The following is a 19,853-nucleotide window of genomic DNA, read 5'->3' on the forward strand; positions in this document are numbered from 1 at the left end:
GAGTTTTTTTTTTTTTTTTATGAATGTGGCTGCCCTTGCATTTGGAGCATAGATATTCAGAATTGAGAATTCATCTTGGTAGATTTTACCTTTGATGAGTATGAAGTGCCCCTCCTTGTCTTTTTTGGGTTGGAAGTCAATTTTATTCGATATTAGAATGGCTACTCCAGCTTGTTTCTTCGGACCATTTGCTTGGAAAATTGTTTTCCAGCCTTTTACTCTGAGGTAGTGTCTGTCTTTGTCCCTGAGGTGGGTTCCCTGTAAGCAGCAAAATGTTGGGTCCTGTTTGTATAGCCAGTCTATTAGTCTATGTCTTTTTATTGGGGAATTGAGTCCATTGATGTTAAGAGAAATCAAAGAAAAGTAATTGTTGCTTCCTGTCATTTTTGTTGTTAAAGTTGGGAGTCTGTTCTTGTGGCTGTCTTCATTTAGTTTTGTTGAAGTATTACTTTCTTGCTTTTTCTAGGGTGTTGTTTCCATTTTTGTGTTGGTCTTTTCCCTTTATTATCCCTTGAAGGTCTGGATTCATGGAAAGATAATGTGTAAATTTGGTTTTGTTATGGAATACTTTGGTTTCTCTATCTATGGTAATTGACAGTTTTGCTGGGTATAGTAACTTGGGCTGGCATTTGTGTTCTCTTAGTGTCTATATAACATCTGTCCAGGATCTTCTGGCTTTCATATTCTCTGGTGAGAAGTCTGGAGTAATTCTAATAGTCCTGCCTTCATGTGTTACTTGACCTTTTTCCCTTACTGCTTTTAATATTCTGTCTTTATTTAGTGCATTTGTTGTTCTGATTATTATGTGTTAGGAGGAATTTCTTTTCAGGTCCAGTCTATTTGGAGTTTTATAGGCTTCTTGTATGTTCATGGGCATCTCTTTCTTTAGGTATGGGAAGTTTTCTTCTATAATTTTGTTGAAGATATTTGCTGGCCCTTTAAGTAGAAAATCTTCATTCTCATCTACTCCTATTATCCGTAGGTTTGGTCTTCTCATTGTGTCCTGGATTTCCTGTATGTTTTGGTTTAGGATCATTTTGCATTTTGCATTTTCTTTGATTGTTGTGTCCATGTTCCCTGTGGAATCTTCTGCATCTGAGATTCTCTCTTCCATCTCTTGTATTCTGTTCCTGATGCTTGCACGTATGGTTCCTGATTTCTTTCCTAGAGTTTCCATCTCCAGCGTTATCTCCCTTTGGATTTTCTCTTGGATGGTTTTGTTCAATTCCATCCCCTCTTTGGTTGTGTTTTCCTGTAATTCTTTAAGGAGTTTTTGTGTTTCTTCTTTAAGGACTTCTACCTGTTTAGCAGTATTCTCCTGTAATTCTTTGAGGGATTTTTGTGTTTCTTCTTTAAGGGCTTCTACCTGTTTAGCAGTGTTCTCCTGTATTTCTTTAAGTGAGTTATTAATGCCCTTCTTAAAATCTTCTACCACCATCATGAGATATGATTTTAAATCTGCGTCTTGCTTTTTGGGTGTGTTGGTGTATCCAGGACTCGCTGTGGTGGGCATACTGGGTTCTGATGATGCCCAGTGTTCTTGTTTTTTGTTAGTAAGATTTTTACATTTGCCTTTCACCATCTGGGAATCTCTGGTGTTAATGTTCAAGCTGTCTCTGGCTGGAGCTTGATCCTCCTGTGATTCTGTTAGCCTCTGTCAGCACTCCTGGGAGTCCAACTCTCACCTGAGTTCCAGTGGTCAGAACACTCTCTACAGGCAAGCTCTCCTCTTGCAAGGCAGGTGTCCAGAAGTCTGGAGCTCTAATCCACCTTCTGAGTCCTTGGGTCAGAGCCCTCCCTGTAGGCCAACTCTCCTCTGGCAAGGAAGGTGCCCAGGGGTCTAGGTCTCAGCTCTGCCTACTGTGATCCCAAGGTGATCCTGAGGTCCTGTGGCATGGAGAGTACTCTAGGGTCCCTGGTGGCCTCTGGCGGGTTCAGAAGGAAGATGGCAGGGGTGACCCCAACTGGAATGTATCTGAGCCTCTGGTCATGCAGGGTTCCTTTGTCCCTGTTCCTGCTGGCACAAGACCCTCCCAAGATTCTTTGGAGCTGATGTTGCGATTCACTCACCTGTGATCCCGAAGTGATCCCGGGGTCCTGCGGTGTGGAGAATACTCTGGAGCCAGGAAAAGTATTTCTAAATGGAATGGAAGAGTGAAGTGCCTGCCCTGTATGAGTTCCACTTAAGCTCCATGTTTCTGCCTGGCCTTATCAAAGCACTGGAAGTAATTGTCTGAACAAACACCACTATGAATTATCTAAGTTAAACGAACACCATGATCAATGGCAAGGGAAACTGCAGAATTGTACTAGTATTTGAATATCAGTGTTATTCTCCAAAGCAAAATGTAAAGAGAAAAATGAGGTGACTTAAGTAGACACAGAGAAAGCCTTGGGTGGACATAACTCCTTCGGAAACATCTTGAGATTACAAGTGGAGAGTTGTCTTAATCCAGGAACTACACGAAAGCTATAGCAAGTATATTTCACACCAACACGTGACCACTTTCACCATAGTACCGGGAACAAGTAGGAGTATCTGTTGCTCAGGAGTTCAACATTATAAGTCTAAGAATTAGAAATAAATAAATAAAAGCTTTTTTAAAATTTAGAGGCAACAGGATTATAAGTACGGGGAATCTCAAACGTGTGTGTGTGTGTATGTTTAGATTAAAATGTTAACATTTAGCCAAATGTCTGGTTCATATTTTAAAGTCAATCTTCTATTAACAGTTATGAAATGAAATTTATAGAAGAATGTCAGTTACAATGACATTAACAAACTCAGATCTACAATTAGCTCTTAACAATGATTGTACAAGACATAGGCTATTCATTCCACTGAAAGCTCTATAGCAAGAAGCAGCGATCTATTGCTCTATGCAACAACACAATTAACATCCACAAAACAATTTGAAAGAATCCAGATCCAAAAGAGCATGAACAACATGATGTTCTTTGTGTCAGTCAAAACTAATTAATGGTGTGAAATAGCCAGATGGTGGCTAATTTAGTGTAGGCAAGGAATGGCCAGGAGTCAGGGAAGAATACCTTGGCACCAGTGCTCATGCCTAAACGTGTGAGCTGATTGGCATATGCCTAGTCAGGGCTCACTTGGTGATAAGCCACCATAGGTGGGGCAAATCACATGAGCTGGGTAACTTGAAATGTATGCTACCTTTGTATAAAATACTCACTTAAAGGAAGAAAAAGTGAAACCATGTGAAATGGGTAACACAATCAAAAACTGGACAGAGGACTTAAACAGATGTTCTCCGGACAGGATAATCAGGTAGCCAATATGAGCATCAAAGGGACCTAGGCATCATTAGAGAAATGTAAATAAGAAGAAATAATGAATTACTGACACATACAGCAACCCAGAGAACTGTGGAGATATTATTGTAAATAAAGGAAGCCAAGTCACAAAAGACTGCCTGTTACCTGATTCTCACCATGTGAAGTGCCCAATATGGACAGATTAGGGACAGAAGATGAGCAATTGCCAGTAGCTATGGGGAAAAGAGCCTTATAAGCCACTGCTAGTGGGTACAGAGCTTTGAAGACCTGAAAATATTCTAGAGTTAGATAGTAACAATGCTGACAGAGACCATTGAATTAAATAGATGATTTTTAGGTTCTATGTATTATATCTCATCTCTCAGTTGTTATTAAGTTTAAAGAAGGATATTTCAAAGGAATGATCAGTATGATAAGCATTAATGTTTACTTTATTTAATAACTTTATAATGTAAGGGGTAGAGATGTATTACTACTCTCTTAGAGAAGGTGCCCCAATGTGATTACCAAACAGATTTTGAAGTAGACTCAAGTAGTCTTTCTACCTCAAGCTCCTGGATTACCAAGATGCTGCTGCTCTAACATAAAGGGGTTCTACTTACCAATGTTGGACAAAGATTTTGGGGAAAATATTCCAAAGAAATGGCATGTAAAATAGGTACAAACATTTTCTAACAGATACCTATCATCAATAATAGACCATCGTAAAACATTCAAATATTATTCTTGTTTTCCTTGACTGGATTATGAAGATTCCAGTGGAAATCCTGGTATTGAATCAATACTCAAGGAATCTTATTCTTTTAATCCATTCCCTTTTAATCTGGGAACTGAATTTTATCTGCAAAAAAATTAAGATGCTACACTTGAGGACACAGACTTCCAGAGAAACAGAGTTAAATAAGCTTTCTCTTGACAGAGACATCGTCATGTTTTGCATGTTGAAAAGACTTTCAAATGTCTTTGAAAGGAGAAACCAGTGGAGAAAAAAATAAGCAGATCATATCATCAGAGCATGATGGTTTATAATAAATGACCGGTGACTTCCATCCCTTGCTTCCCAAGCATCTGGCCAGACCCTGCTCGGCCTCTCACTGGTCTCATCTGGCAAATAAAAAGGTTGGAGTTAAATGTCCTGCTTTAAAAATTCTACCAAGTTTGGAGGCTTTGTGTTGGTAATTTGGATTCTCAAAAGATGTCTCTGTTGTGTCTGAGTTGAGGTGACATTCTTATAGTATTGAAATCTTAGCTTTTTGTTTTGTGTCTTGGTCAGCACAGTCCAGACCAGTAGCCACTGCTTGCTCCATTGCTGTTGCAGTGCCTAGCCTATTGTTTATTTAAGGGCTGCAATTTCCCTCCTGGCATACAACCCTACCAGTTGGGTTGAGAAGTCAACCACAGGCCTCATGTGAACTTCCCCTTTCAAGTTGTGGTAATGACAGTGTACCGGCAGTCATAGGCCTCATCTCTAAGGCACGATTCCCTTTCCACATTCATCAGGCCACACTGGTAATGGTGTGGGCTGAATTCCTCTGCTGCCTTTGCTTTTTCCATGAAACAAGCTGGTTGAACACAGGAAGATTTGTGGTATGTTTTAGAGATCCTGTGGAGGCCTCTGCTCCAGCCAGAGCCATGGCTAGGGCTAAAATGATAATGAAGAATAAGTTCAGATTGGCTGCATGGCCAGAGAGCATCTTCACCCAGTCTTTTTTCTGAGGCTTGGAGAAGAAATAGAGGAGACTGGGGTACCCATGTTTTATCCTCCCTGCAATGCATTTGCTGCATTATGGAGGCACATTTTGTTACTGCTTTTCACAAAGGATGGGCATCTAGCATCCAAATGCTCTTTGTGTGTGTGTGTGTGTGTGTGATGTGTTGCATGTGCACTTGTTTGAAAGAAGTTTCTAAAACCTTTCCATCCCTTAAATCTCTCCCTTATATCTTCACTGTTTTCTCTTGAATTTACTCTGTGATTTTCAGAAAAAAAAGTGCTGTGTGGGTGGAAGATTATGAATAGGCCAAGTGTCTAAAGTGGAACTCCTTCTCTGAAGCCAGTCTTTAGATTGGTCAGGAAAAGTAGAGTCCCAGAAACCTCAGTTACACATTTTGGCGATCCAGCCAGTCTCGCTGTTCAGTGTATTTTAAGATCTGTCATTGGCAGGTTTTCATCGCCTGTTGTCAATGTCATACATACACCCACATTTCCTGATGCTCAGAAAAGGAGAGAATGTTTACATCTCAAATCTATTTATGTCATTTCCTTAAAAGATCCTGATTGGCCTTACTAGAGTTACAAGTTCACCCCTGGGTCTGTGGCTGAGTCTTGAGATACATGGTTCTTGACTCTGGGCAAGGACAAACAATTAAAAACTCTCTCTAACCAAGAAGGCCAGGGAAATACAGTTCCCCATAGGAAAATAAGTTATCAGTAGCCCCCCAGCAATAGAAACAAAACCCTAAGCAGTAGCTAAGCAGACGATGCTTCCACTGTATTTACTATTCTAAAGGTTTTCCATGTTGTCCTCTATTTCCTTCTCGTGCCAAGGTTAGGAACATTCTCACTAAGCTTGACAAGGTGCAGTAGAAATAGAAGCTGCCATCTTGGCTTGTGTTCCTATTGAACTAGAGAGTGAACAGAGACAACAGTGGTGTGGCGTGGTGACTGTGGTGACTGGTGTCTGTTTACTTGTGATGGTGGATTGTTGGGCAGTAGTGCATGGGAAATATTTCCCAAGCATTAAAGACATTTATGGTTTTCTTAGCATGTGCTAAGTTCAGAGATGCTGGGTATGTCACCTCAAAATTTGAAAGCCAGAGTTGAGATCTGCAATTAGTTTTGTGGCTTCTGATAGTTACTTTTTACCTTCTTATGCAGATTGGGTTTTTAACACTCTCTCTCTCTCTCTCTCTCTCTCTCTCTCTCTCTCTCTCTCTCTCTCTCTCCCTTTAAACCATTTTTTATGGTTATGAGTATTTTTGCCTGCATGTGTGTATATGTAACATATGCATACCTGTGAAAATTATAGATGCTTGTGAGCCTGGGTGCTGGGAATCTAACCCAGGTACTCTGCAAGAACAACAAATAGGCTTAATAGATGAGCCATCTCCTCAAACCTCATTAGCTTGTTCTGTTATACTTAAGTCAGTTAAAAACAATAACAAATGCATATACAGAGGCCATCCTTCCAAAAGCCACATGCTATCTAGTTACTCATATACAGAGGCTATCCTTTCAAAAGCCACATGGTATCTAGTTACTAACACAAGAGATGCACAATGTCCTCATGATCTGATATCAGGACTGTGCACATCAGGGCCAGGGTAGCATGAAGACCTCCGTCCAGAGCACAGGTTTCTAGGATGAGTCACTGTAGACACTGTGACATGCAGCCAATTCGCCTTTGATTGGCTCAGATCTAACCTGATTCTGTGCTTGTACATTTTTTTTTCCACGAAGAAGTAGATACCTATATAAAGAGATAAACATACAAGTGTCATTTACAGCCTGGTCTGTTCTTTGTCATCTTCTAATCTAGATTACTGTCTGTTCATAGTTTGATAAGGACCAAGATGATGAACTGTTTTGGTTTCTCTGTACACATTTTTTCTCCAAATATGTAATAGGCCCAAGTCGAATTCCTTCTAGAGGACTTGACTGGGTCTTACATGACCATGGTCATACCGTAGGTCCTTCTGGAGGTCGAATGAGACTCAGCTAGTTTAAGACTCAAGGCTTCTCTGCTCTGCTTATATCTACAAGTAAATGACTTTTCAAGGTTGAGCAGTCTTAAACCTCTGTGGTATCCAGTAATAAGAGTTTAGAAATCTATTGTAAATAAAACATAATACAATTATGTAGGTCTGTTTCCTGAGCATCAGGTCATGTCTTCTTTAAGCCAGTTTGGCCATTTGTTTGTTGATCAATGCCTCTATACTAATATGTGGCCAGGGTGAGTTCTCTGCTCTGTGAAAACCATTTATAAATTCTATCTTGTCGTGATATTAAAATGAAATGTGTCATTCCCACTGTATTCAAAGGAAAGTACATTGCTATGCTCAGAAATCACATAATTGTTACTTCTTGTGACTAACTGATATTTCTTTTTTAAATGTTCCACCCACTTGCCATTTCAGCCTTCAGTTCCTAGAGAGGAATTGAAATCTGTTTCTTGCTGCTTAAGGGGAACATAATGTTTGAGAAATACAGAAAGTTAGAATGGTGTTCTGACTGGTATAGCTGCTCCAGGCAGGCTATTCACAGGATTGCTGCTCCTGGGTGCCAACTTGAACAGTCTTTGAAAGTTGGTTTGTATTTATCTATGTATGTTCATCCACTAAGTTGCTTTGGTCCTTTTGTATTGGTTACTCTCAGTCTGTCTTATCTGGTCGGCCTTTGCAGTCATTATAGGGCACTGGCATGACCTTAGGACCTTGGGAAAAGGCAGATTATGATTTCATAATTTTGAGTTGGAGCCAAAGATCTTGTATGCCTGTAAAGACTGTAGGTGACTCCCTTGTTGCTCGTTGGAGGCTCCTCTGTGAGTAACGAAGTTCTAGACTATACCCTTCCTCTAAGAGAAGGATGCTCATGAGTCTTGTTTAGAGTTACCTGGTATCTTACATGCCTGGGAAAGAGATTGGTGCTCAATAGATGTCCAGTGTACATTTATTGGATGGATGGTGTGTGAGAGACTCCCTGGGTCTAAGTTTCATATCAGTTGGAAGCATCCCTATTTTAGACAGTTCTAGATTCTTTTTTTTTAAAAGAAACTTATTAAATATCTCTGCTAAGCTAGCATTTCTGTTGCTCCAGTGGTACTCAGTAGCCGTTGCTAATATTCATGGTTCAGTTAAGAATTAGCACGATAAGCCTATGGGTAAATGGCTGCTAGGAGTATAGTCTTGTGGCTTAAATTTTATTTGGACATCAGGCACTTATTTTGGTTGATGGATGTAAAATGGTCTTTAGTTCAAATCATTAAATGGAAACTCTGAATTACACTTTGTATAAAATTTTACAAGCACTAGTTTATGCATGTACAAGCAGAAATAACTTATGGGAGATCGAACGTTTCCCCTAATAGGGACCAGAAACAAGCAAGTTTTAGTCCCCCCCCCCCTTAGTACTTTAAAATAGTATTAAGGTTTATAGCAAAACTTTCACATAAAAACAGAACGTTGTGGGTATCATATCTCATGGCTGTTGAGAAGGTATCAGCTAAGGCTCGATGGTACATTCAGGATGACGAGAGTCTATTTTGTTTTTGTAATGGTCTAGCTATTTCAGGTCCTCCCTTCTACCTCCCTCCCTCCCTCCGTCCTACCCTCCCTCTATATACCCCCTTTCTTTTCCTCTTTCCCTTTTCCTCTTTTCCACACTACTCACTACTTCCCTTCCCCTATATCTGTCTACACAGCCCAAGCCAGCCTTGAATTGGTAATCCTCCTGTCTCAGTGACTGGAGGGTTATTTATTGTTTTAAGGGTTATAGGCAAGTGCCACCAAGCTTAGTTGGTGGTGGTGTATGAGTCACACAAGCTGCTATGGTAATATGAATGTTTAGTCCTCCTTATTTTAAATTGAGACATGTTATCTCAGGTAGAAGAGAAGACTATTTTCCCTTGACAAATCCAAATCATTGGTTTGCTATTTTATTAAGTCATATAATTGTGTGTATGTGTGTGTGCTCATATATGTACATATTGAGGTTGGAGAAGAACATCTGTTGTTTTTCTTGACTGTTCTCCACCTTATATTTTGAGTCAGGGTCTCTTTCTAAACCTGGAGTTCACCAATGAGGTTGGACTTGCTAGCTAGCAAGTTCCAAAGAGCCTCATGTCTGTGCTTCTCCAGCACTGGGATTACAGGTGTGTGCCACCATGCTTGCTGGTCCAATATCAGGCCCTCCTGCTTACATGGAAAGCACATTACCAGCTGAACCATCCTCTATAATCCTAGTCATAACAAGAACTGATGGCTATAGGTGATAAACCTGGAGGAACCTGGGCAGAATACTTTGCTGTAGGATTTCTCAGAGTTGCAGACATTGATATGCACCGAGCATCTCCAACAGGCATTTCCCAGACTCACCAGGCCCTGTCATGGAGCTTTTGGGTACTGAGTTGTTCTATATTGTATTTTATTTCTCTGTTTCTGTCAAAAGCACTCCCTAAATGTTGTTTCTGGAGGATGCTTACTTATGAAACAACCTATGTATGTTTGAAAACTATAACAGATTGTTTAAAATGTGAGCCATTAGCAACTGTGACAGTGTTCAGACTGCTAACTCGTAAATGCATCTCTGCCTTCCAGAACTCGGGGGATATCATAACATGTTGTCACTGAAGGGTTTTTACCATCTTCACTGCAGACCAAGGCTTAGAGATACTGTGCATGTTCATAGAGAATGTCAGCACGCCACTTTCAGCCATTCCAGAGTAATGTGGACTTCCATGGTCCTTAAGCTGTCACACACGTGCCATAGCCTTACAAACTTTCTTGAAAATGAAAGATAAAATTGCTTCTCCCTAGATTCTTGGAGTGGAGGTGTGTAATAGAGGAGAGGAATATGGTAGCCATTGTTTGACTTTCAAGCTTAGTTCCCTCAGTCTCTGGCTTGAATTTGAATATCTTGTTTGCAGCCCAAACTGCAACTCTACTTGGTGCCTTGTATCTGTCCTTTGCTGTAGATTTACATCTGTCTTGGCTTTTTCTGTGCTTATGAGTTTGGAGAATGCATTTTGTTGCTCTTGAAGTAGCTTTCTTTTTTGTTTTTGGTTTTTTTCAAGACACGGTTTCTCTGTATAGCCCTGGCTGTCCTGGAACTCACTCTGTAGACCAGGCTGGCCTCAAACTCAGAAATCCACCTGCCTCTGCCTCCCAAGTGATGGGATTAAAGGTGTGCGCCACCACACCCAGCTTGAAGTAGCTTTCTAATATAGGAACCATATAAGGACAGAATAAATAGATCTTTCTAAAATATCCAAATTTTTTCATTCTTCCTTTTCCCTTTGCAAATGGATGCCCGTGGCTAAAGGAAAACAAGTTTATGAAGGAAGGAGAAAAAAGTACTGTTTATTTAAGGAAATTATTGAAGTGAAAAATTTGTTCTGTTCCATGGTTTACTGACCTTTTAACTCAGATGTGTGTAGATTTAGAAGCTTGGCTCTGGGAATAAACTGTTGTGATCCATCCTGATATTCCTCAATAGAATATAATTCTTCAACATCAGGTAGAGAGGTGTCTTATCTGTTTAGGAGTTGCTAGTTGTGGTTATTGTCAACTAGTGTCTCAGAGATAGAGTGGGAGCAAAACTGAAGGCAGGGTCTCTTTTTTTGCCCACATGGTTGAGACCTGAAATCTTACCAGGGGGTATCAGAAAAAGTTTTACTACTGTGATACACACACACACACACACACACACACACACACACAATGATCATTTCAGATGGGAGTTTGAAAAAGCTCAGGAGATTTTTATATAGCACACAAAGGAAGGAAGTTGAATCTTCTCTTCACACTTAACACAGTGACACTCTTACACTGATTTCATTTAGCTCATGTAAGCTCTCCTTGGTTCTACTTAAATAGTTGTAAATCTCATCAGTGCCAATTCGTATTTCAACAGAGAGAAAGGAGACCTATGTGTGTATATGCATGTGTGCAGTGGCCATGCCTGTGTATGCTTGCATGTGGAGGCTGGGGACATGCAAAGGAGTTCTTTGGATGATGTTCTGCCTGGATTATGAGACAGATCTCTCAGTAGCCTCAGCTGACTGCAGAGGCTAGGCTGACTAGCCCATAAGCCACAAGGATCCATTGTTCCCCCACTATCACGCCCAACCTCTTTTTAAAAATGTAGATTCTGAGAGTCATACCCAGGTCCTCTTGCTTGCAAGACAATCAGTTTACCAATGAACCATCTCCCCAGCCCACACTGATTAGTGCCTTAGCTGATATCTTTTCATTTGTTTTTTTGTTTTTTGGTTTTTTTTTTGTTTGTTTGTTTGTTTTTTTGGTATAAATACAGTCTTAAGGCTGTCATGGCAATCAATCAAAGTGTCAATCATACTTGTCCAGTAACTTTTCAAGTTTTTAATAACCTTGAGCATTTGTCATTTTTATAGTTAGGACAGTTTGTTAATTTAAAATGGCTCACATTGAAGAGCATTATGAGTTTTAGAATTTTTATAGCAGTTTGATTATTGTTGCTGCTGCCTTTTCTCCTTTCCTTTTCGTTTTTCACAGTTTAAAACTGAAACAAGTCCCTGTGTGGGGCACCCAGCGTCTGCCTCCTAGAACTTCCTGACTTAACAAGCCCAACTGGGAGGTGTCACCAGAAGGACTTTGGGGACTGGCAGTGTGAGATCAGGATACCAGCCTGTGGGCTCTGGTGAAGAACCTTTTCATGATTTGCAAATGGCCACCATCTTTCCGTGTTCATATATTGGAGAGTGAGGGAGAAACAGAAAATCCTAGTGTCTTTCCTGATGAGAATACAACTATCATCTCAAGGGTCCAAGCCTAACGCTTGTATCTAACCCTATCCTTATATCTCATATTCAGATACTATCACGTTATAGGGTAGGGCTTCATATAAACTTAGTAAATAATATGTCCTTCACTGAAACTAGAAATTGCATCAAAAATTGAGAAATACTGATGGGATATGCACAGAACACAAATGGTGGTTATCTTTGGGCAATAGAATCCTAGGAGACTTTCTTGATTTTAATTAATTAAATTTTAATTAATTGAAAGAATGTTGTTTTTGTAGTTGGAAGAACACAATCATATTATTTTCAAAGGAAAATAAAACTATAGACTATAGGATCTTGTAATTGTTTTCAAATCTTCAAATCTAAATCTTATTTTAGTAGGACTTTTTCCCCCTGAGAATTAATGAAAGTCGCTACTGTGTTAAGCATTTGGTTTGGACCCACAATAAAACCTAATAAATAGTTGTCATCCTTCTTCTATTTCTTCCTTTTCCAATACAATTACATTGTAGATAGTATAATAATTGCTACTACAATGATGTGTGGGTCACACTGGGCATACAGTATAGAAAAAGGAAATCTACAGTAGCCACAGAAAAGATGGGTGCATTTGTTCTAGTATTTTAAAACAGAGTTAACAAACACAGGAGCCATGAATTGTATTTACCTGAGAGTTAATCTTTCAAGTTCTAAAAAAATAAATTAAAGAATTGTTGCCACATTTTCATTAATATTTAATGACAAAATCGACGTTGACTCATTGTGTCTTTGTGGTGTAACATGGGCAAATGGCGACAGTGGGGATGCTTAAGGCACCTCCAGACATCTCCTCATCCTCTGGAGGTTTAGTGCAGTGCTCTTGTGTTGTGCTTGGTAGCTTGCCCTGCAGGCGCCCTCTCTTCTATACTTCCTCAAGCATCATTTCTTATGCATTCTCTTGTGTATAGAGTCTGTCACTGGGTGTTTTTTCTCAATTAATCCCACATCTGAATGTGATATTTCTAGTTTCTCTAGTCTGTAAATCAGTAGGTTAGAAATCAGGTTTGTGAGGTAGTCAGGCTTTTTTTGTCACGTAGGGACCTGACTGCTTGCCAAATAAATCACGATGTTGTGATATATTATTTCCAGTTGTTATAAATTTTCAATATTTATTGTACCACTCATACCAAGTCAGGATTCAGTTATTTAATTTCACTTATATCTGTATTTGAGATGAGAATCCTTCTCTCCATTAGTAATTTTGAATTTCCTTCTCTCTTAGAGTCAAAGTCCAAGCATGCCTACTAAAGCAGCCATAGACTATACAAAGAAATAAATAGGAACAAATTGCTTTTGTGTAATCAAGTGGGCCAAAACATGTACCCTGGTTAACTATATCCAAGACTACATTTTTTTTTTTTTTTTTTTACCAAAATGCTTTTCTCACACACACATACGAGATTCATAGATATGATTATTTTTGCCACAGTTGCTTACTAATTTGGTTCCTGGACATTAGTGAAATGCACTTAGGTTACCCCCTGCATTATGGACACACAATGTTCACTGAACATTCAAAAGTTTCATGACAAGAGATCCTTCGACCTGAAAACACAAACCCTTCTGAACACCAGGCCAGTTCTACAGCATAGCTAATCCTGCACTACTAAAGCTGCTTTCTTAAATTCTATTCTGGGAATGATGAAATTAAAAAAAAAATCCCTTCAGCTTTCTTTGCCTTTTATCAACAGGACACAAAAATTGCTTCATTGGAGCGTAACATCCGGGACCTTGAGGATGAGATCCAGATGTTAAAAGCCAATGGTGTGCTCAACACAGAGGACCGGGAGGAGGAGATCAAACAAATCGAGGTGTACAAAAGCCACTCCAAGTTTATGAAGACCAAGGTAGGTCCCAGAGGCTCAGCCTTCCATGTTCTCATTGCAAGAAGAAAGTTATAGTTTACCTGCTTGCTTCTGCAAAGACCCACATAATCTGCCCTATGTGAAATGAAATACATGCATAGTGAAGTACATGAGAAAATGTAATCCAGAAGGGGGTTCTCGGGAATCTTTAGGGGGGTTTCTGCTCTGTGAGGCTCAGGGCTGAGCTCCTTTGTGTTTCTCTGTCTCTGGAGTTAGCAGAGTTTTAGTCTTTTCTCTCTCACATTTTCAGCTATCCTCACCTTTTCTCTTGAATCATAGTCCTGCCTGGTTTCTTGACCATCCTTAGACAGTGCTGTGTAAGAAGGTGTTGCTCTTGTAAGCCTGCTAGCACATCTCAATGCTATTAAGAGATTCTGGTTTTAGCATAAGACAAATAATATTAAGCCTCAGTGCTTCCATTAAGTCAAATTGTTTAGCTTTTTAAAAGCTTGAGTTTCTTTATTTGTGAAATAGAGATCAGAAAAGTAGACCCATCATTGAGCCGCTTTCATAATTCCCAGAGATTATTTAATTAAAGCAGAGAGTCAAATTTGTCTGGTCTCCAGAAAGCCCCTAGTACTGACGAGTCCTTGTGTCTCTCTTGGTTACTCTTTGATATTTAGGGAGCATTATTAGAGTAACCTGCTCCATTATTTTACATCACTATTGTTATTCTATTTGTTAAAATTTAACTTTGGGCTATATGTGGATGGAGGATCTGAAAGGGTCAGTTTTACATATACACAACCATTATGTCTATAAGTAGCCACATATAGGTCTTTTGAGACTTTGGGATGCTTTCTCTATTTTGTTTCTGAAAACCATCATCACTAATTTAATTTATTGCATTTTTTCTACTTTTGAGTCTTCTTTTTAAATTTTTCAATATTTTAAGTCTTGTATTTTAATAATCTTTGTTCCCCCATTATATCATTCAACACAATTAAAGAAAGCAGTGGTGGAGGAGGGAGAAAAATTAATCAATTTCCTCACATCTGAAACACATTTATATTCTTTATGTACTTACAAACTATATGAAGAAACAATATACCCAACCTTTACTTCATATGTATGTGTGTGTATATGGACGCTTCTTCAGGGAGTTTAATCAGACATAGTTCCTTGTTCTGAAAACTCTATTTTTAACATAGGCATAGGCATAGCACTACAAACATTCTTTAGTAGGACAAAAAATGTGAGTCAAAGATTGGAGATGTCAGAATTAGAATGTCCAGTGGCTTCGAATGAAGCTGTTTCCTTTTGGGAATATAAATACCAATGGCATCCTCTGTTCTAGTCTCCCTTCTGGTTTCTTTCTTGCAGTCATATCTTAGAGAGCTGAAGTTCAGTATAGCAAGCACAGTCCTAAGGCGACCTGTAGACAGTGTTCAAGTCACTCTGGACTGGAAGGTGAGAGGCACAGCTATGAGTAAGAGCTGGGAGTTTTGGATGGTATAACTGTTTTAGATTAAGTTCATTTTCCCACTCTGCAGCTTAACACTGGGAGATTGAGTGAGTGTTCAAGCAGCCTACACAGCTGAAAATGCACAGAATTAGCTGAGGCTGGCTACCCTGCATTGTGGACTTTGACCAGGCGAATAGAGCGCCTGTGTTGTCCTCAGGGAGAAGTCATGATGGCTGCTAGTCCACACCTGTCTACGACTGTATCCTTGAGTTTCATTTCACTCCTCATGGTAGTTTCTTTAAAGGCTTCTAGAAAGAGACTCGACCAAAGAATGCAGAGAAGATCTTGAGGTGGAATAATGTGGGGGGTGGGGAAGTGTTGACTAAAGACTTGTGCTGACTCAGGCCCATCTCTACCTTGTCTTTGCTTGGAGAGAGGTTCTGGGGACAATTATGTCACCCAGCCGTACTTTCTATCTCTACAAAATGGCACAGCACTGTCAGACTTAGAAAATGACTCACAGCTAAAAAGACAATGTAATTTGGTGCCAGGCTCAAAAAAGTAGCTAAATATTGTAAACATTATTCTTGATGAACTATAACCCAATTAATAATAGTGATGAAATACTATGATTATTGAACTGACTTGGAAAATGGCTGTGAAATGAATGCAAATAAAAATGTGTTATACCTCATAAAAATGTTCCTTATAGGCTGATAAACTTCAGTTGGAACGTACCGGTAGGAGTCAGTTCTTATGTTTTCTGTTTGAAAGCATGTTGTTACTGGATTGAACCATAACATTTATTGCTTATTTCTTTACTGACTTTTCTTGGTTATCCTCCAGTAAAGAGTGAGCAGGATTCCTTATTTAAGCCTGGGGCTGCTGCCTGTAGTCAGTTGGCAGGGAAATATTTGAACTAGCTGTGAAAAAGGCCATGTACCCACCATTTGATATTGACCTTGGGGACTGGAACTGGAGTAGGTAGATGGGTGAGGCTCTGAAAATAACTGTGATTTAAAAAGTAAGTAGCACTGAAGACCTAAATTGTTTGTTTTCTCCCAGATTGTTTTTGTAAACATGGCATCAAAGCAAAACCAGCACAGCATGCATATTTTGGGAGAAAGTGGAAAATGAGCTGGCAAAATGTAGCAGCAGGGTTTTGGAATTTGAACTGATATGAAGGTATAAGTATCAGACATATTGGAAAGGTGGAAATCCTTGCTCCTAGCAAGTCCTTTGACACATAACCATAGCCGCAAGAGCTAAAGCTCCCTCAAAGACTTCCTGTCCTATGCAATGCTTCCTTGATGGAACCTCGCATTTCTTCTCTTCCTACAAACGGTAGAGAATTTAGACTCTGAAACCCAAGCCTCAGAGGCTGTGGGAAGCACTTTCAAGTACATCATAAACCTCTGAGAATGTAACGAAGCATATACGCAATTGCTTCCCAAAAATCGATGGTATCTCCTTTCTCTAGAAGGCTTTGTTCCTAGCCTAACACAGCTTTTGTTTACTGACCACACGATTTCTGTTAACTGTTTCCTCTGTCTTCACTGTTTGCCAAAGGTGCCACTGTGCTGTTATCAGTCTCCCCTTAACACATTTTTTTTATAAGCCTCTGACAGATTATAAACCAGGTAACCTGCCGCATGATAACAAGCATGTCACTTTCTTGACACGGGGGATGATCTGCAGGGAAAAGAAAAGGCTGTTTCCCTTGGCTGAGTGGGATTTTAGGATGTTGGTTGTGTCACAGTGGTAAGTGGGGGAACAGTTCTCAGAGAGAATGAAGTGTGCCTGACATCCACGCGGACTTCATATGGAGCAGGTGATGTAATTCCAGTGGGCTGTTCTGGCCATCACAGAGAAGCCTTCCCTGGCTCCAGTCTGCATGGATGTTCAATTGCATCACTTTCCATTTTTATTGAGTTTATGGCCGTAAAAGAAGCAAAAGGCATATTTTTGGAAATATGTGAGTCTTTTTCCCTCCTGTAAAATGTATTCCCTTCAGAAAAGCCTTTTTTAGTTATTGTCTGCATAAATATTTATTTGAAATTTACCGCACGGCAATAATAGTCTGAAAGCTATTCTGAAGAGCCTGCCTGTTTAATATTTATAGACTGAAGCAGCTTTATCACCATCAGCCCATTTTTGTGGAAGAAAGTAGGTGTGTGTGGACCTGCCACATTCTTCCTTCCCATTCGCCCTCTTCTGAGGATTAGGAGTGTTTTTTCACATTCCTTTCTCTGTACTCCAGCCCCACATCTACTTTCTCCTGGGGTATTTGTGAGAGTCCGTACTACAGCATTATCTCTGAGGCACACTTAGCTGCTGATCTCTGGAGCCATATTCAGTGGAATGGATTTTATATGTGTGCTGGCTATATGCTGGGCCTCAGCTGAACAGTCTGTGATTTAGGGTCCACAGCCCCAGTCCTGTGGGCCACAAGAGAGCTTATTTTGTTTTAATTACCATTTAAGGTAATCATAATTCTGACCAGCTCTCTTTATTTATGTTCTGTTCTTTTTGGGAGAGGGGACTCATAGTTCCTATCTACAGGGAAGTGAGCATGGATTCAGGAGGGGCAGTGCTCTTGGTGCAAGAGCTCACCCGAGCTGTGATTGCTTCCGCTCACATTTCCATCAATCCCTAAGTGGGGTGCTCCCCACCACCCAGAGCCCTTTAGAATCCCTCTCAAGACCGTTGTCTCTTCAGGCCTCTACCAGTTCTTTCAGTTTGGTAAGCTCAATGAAATGAGTTTGTTTGCTGATATCCTGAGACTTCTTCCTAGTGGTTTTCCTTCAGTTTTTAGTTTTTCCATCTATACATACTCCTGTAGTTTCTTTTCTGGTTAATGTGAGGAAAGTACTGTAACAAAATCAGCTAAGTAGAGAAAGGCATATTTGAATCTGTTTTAGAGTGTCGCACTCTCATTGCAAGGAGATCAAAGCAGTAAGAATTTGAAGCCATTAGGTCCATCCTCAGTGAAGAGCAGAAAGAACGATGTGTGGGTGCTTGTGCTCAGCTTGCCTCTTCCCAGCATTGTACTGCTCAGAGCCACCTTCATATGGAATGGTGCTACCCACTGTGGGCTAGTCTTCCCATTTCAGCAAGCCCAGTTAAGAAAATCCTTCACAGTCATGTCAGCAGGCTAACCTAGGCTAGACAGTTCCTCATTGGGAGTCCCATCCTAGGTGATTCTATGATGTGTCAAACTGCCAATCAAAACTAATTGCCACATCTGCCTCTTTGGTAAGTGCTGCAACTCGAACCCTTCTGAAGGGTTCCTCACTCCTGGCAAGGCAAACCACTCTGTTTATACTCAGCTGCTGCATGTCACTTAGATATTGTTTATGCCACTTTTCTTGTTGTTTCTGAAAACAGCAAACTTCTAAGAGAAATATATATATTAAAAGTATTAAAATGTAGTAGCTATTAAGGAATCTCACCAGCCCAAACTAAGCCATAGTGGATCATGTGTTATAAGTAGAGAACAGGTTATTTATTCATGTTGCCATTTATCAGATGGGTAGACTTGAGCTTTGGTTTCCACGGTCACAAGGACATTGGAGCTTTCTGGTTGGGCTAGTTCAAGCGAGGTACATCACAGGAATGCTATTATCAGTACCACATAAACCTGGGATTCCAGACAGCAACACTCTTAGTGTAAGGAGAAACCTAAAGTAACCCCCTATTCCATGCACCTTCACTCTTTCTAAGGGACTCCAGGGACTATTGTCTGTTTTATAATACTGAGCCAAGAGAAATTGAATAAGTTTTATATGAGACATGATTGGATCACACATGAATGCACTGTGTGACTTCAGGAACCTTCAGGTAGGGAGTAGGCTTAAAGAGTCCTGGCTTGGATGTGTCTCAGGGTCTGGCAGAAAGAAAAGGTTAGAATGGTCACATGACTGATGTCAGTTTCAAGAAATCTCCAGATAACATTCTCTCTCTTTCCTTTTAAATCATATAATCTGCAAGAAAAACACTAGAAATAGAAACAAATAGGACCAGAAATTTTTGACTTTGCAAATTAAGAGTTATAACATAAGGCCTATGAAATAAGTGTGCTCTGTACTTTTAAACAAACAAGTGACTTAAATATGAAGAATGAGCAAGAGACTCTAAAAATACAACACAGTGTTCATGATAACCAAATGAAGTATCTAGAAATGGGAGAGTATAAAACGGAAATTAGAAATCATAGTCACTAGTCACAGCCACAGCAGAAGGGAGATTTAATAAAGTAGGAAACAGAGCAGAGGAAATTAAATAAGAGATATAAAATACTTGTCAAAATGATTTATAAATGACTAAAGAAAATCTATGCCAATGTATAAAGATGCATGTATTTACCATTAGACTGGGGACAGTGAGGGACTCTTGACAAGCACTAGAATGGCTATAATTTAAATGACAGGTACATTAAGTGTTAGTGTGTTCCCGAAAGAAGCTAGAGGTTTTGTATATTGCTGGTGGGACTGAACAATGCCATAGACTGTACACAGATTATACAATGTCATCGTCTGTACACAGACTGTCCCAGCATAGTGGGAGGCAGGGGCAGGGAGATTGAGAGTTCAAGGTTATCCTCTGAATATAGTGAATCTGAGGACAGGTAGAGCTGCGGGAGGTACTGACAAAAGACAACGAAAGCACCCACCACCACTCTCCTCAAAACACTAAACATTTGGTTACGTTGTGGCTTAACAATTTCTCTTCTAAAGTACACTCAAG

General features: G+C 39.9%; 1 protein-coding gene across 10 annotated transcripts in view; it reads left to right on the forward strand.

Annotated features, from left to right (window-relative positions):
* The window catches only part of Erc2 (ELKS/RAB6-interacting/CAST family member 2), an 864,340-nt gene that overhangs the window by 272,897 nt on the left and 571,590 nt on the right, over window positions 1–19,853 (forward strand). For all 10 annotated transcript variants that reach the window (XR_015044606.1, XR_015044607.1, XM_085828472.1 and 7 more), the window contains one exon: window positions 13,529–13,684. Coding sequence is in view for 8 of the 10 variants with exons in the window: in XM_085828472.1 (XP_085684598.1) it covers window positions 13,529–13,684 (156 nt within the window). In the remaining 2 variants the exon portion in view is untranslated. The remainder of the gene's footprint in view (window positions 1–13,528; window positions 13,685–19,853) is intronic.

This window comes from Mus caroli, unplaced genomic scaffold (genome assembly GCF_978045245.1).
Source record: "Mus caroli unplaced genomic scaffold, Mus_caroli_1 scaffold_12, whole genome shotgun sequence".
NCBI lineage: Eukaryota > Metazoa > Chordata > Mammalia > Rodentia > Muridae > Mus > Mus caroli.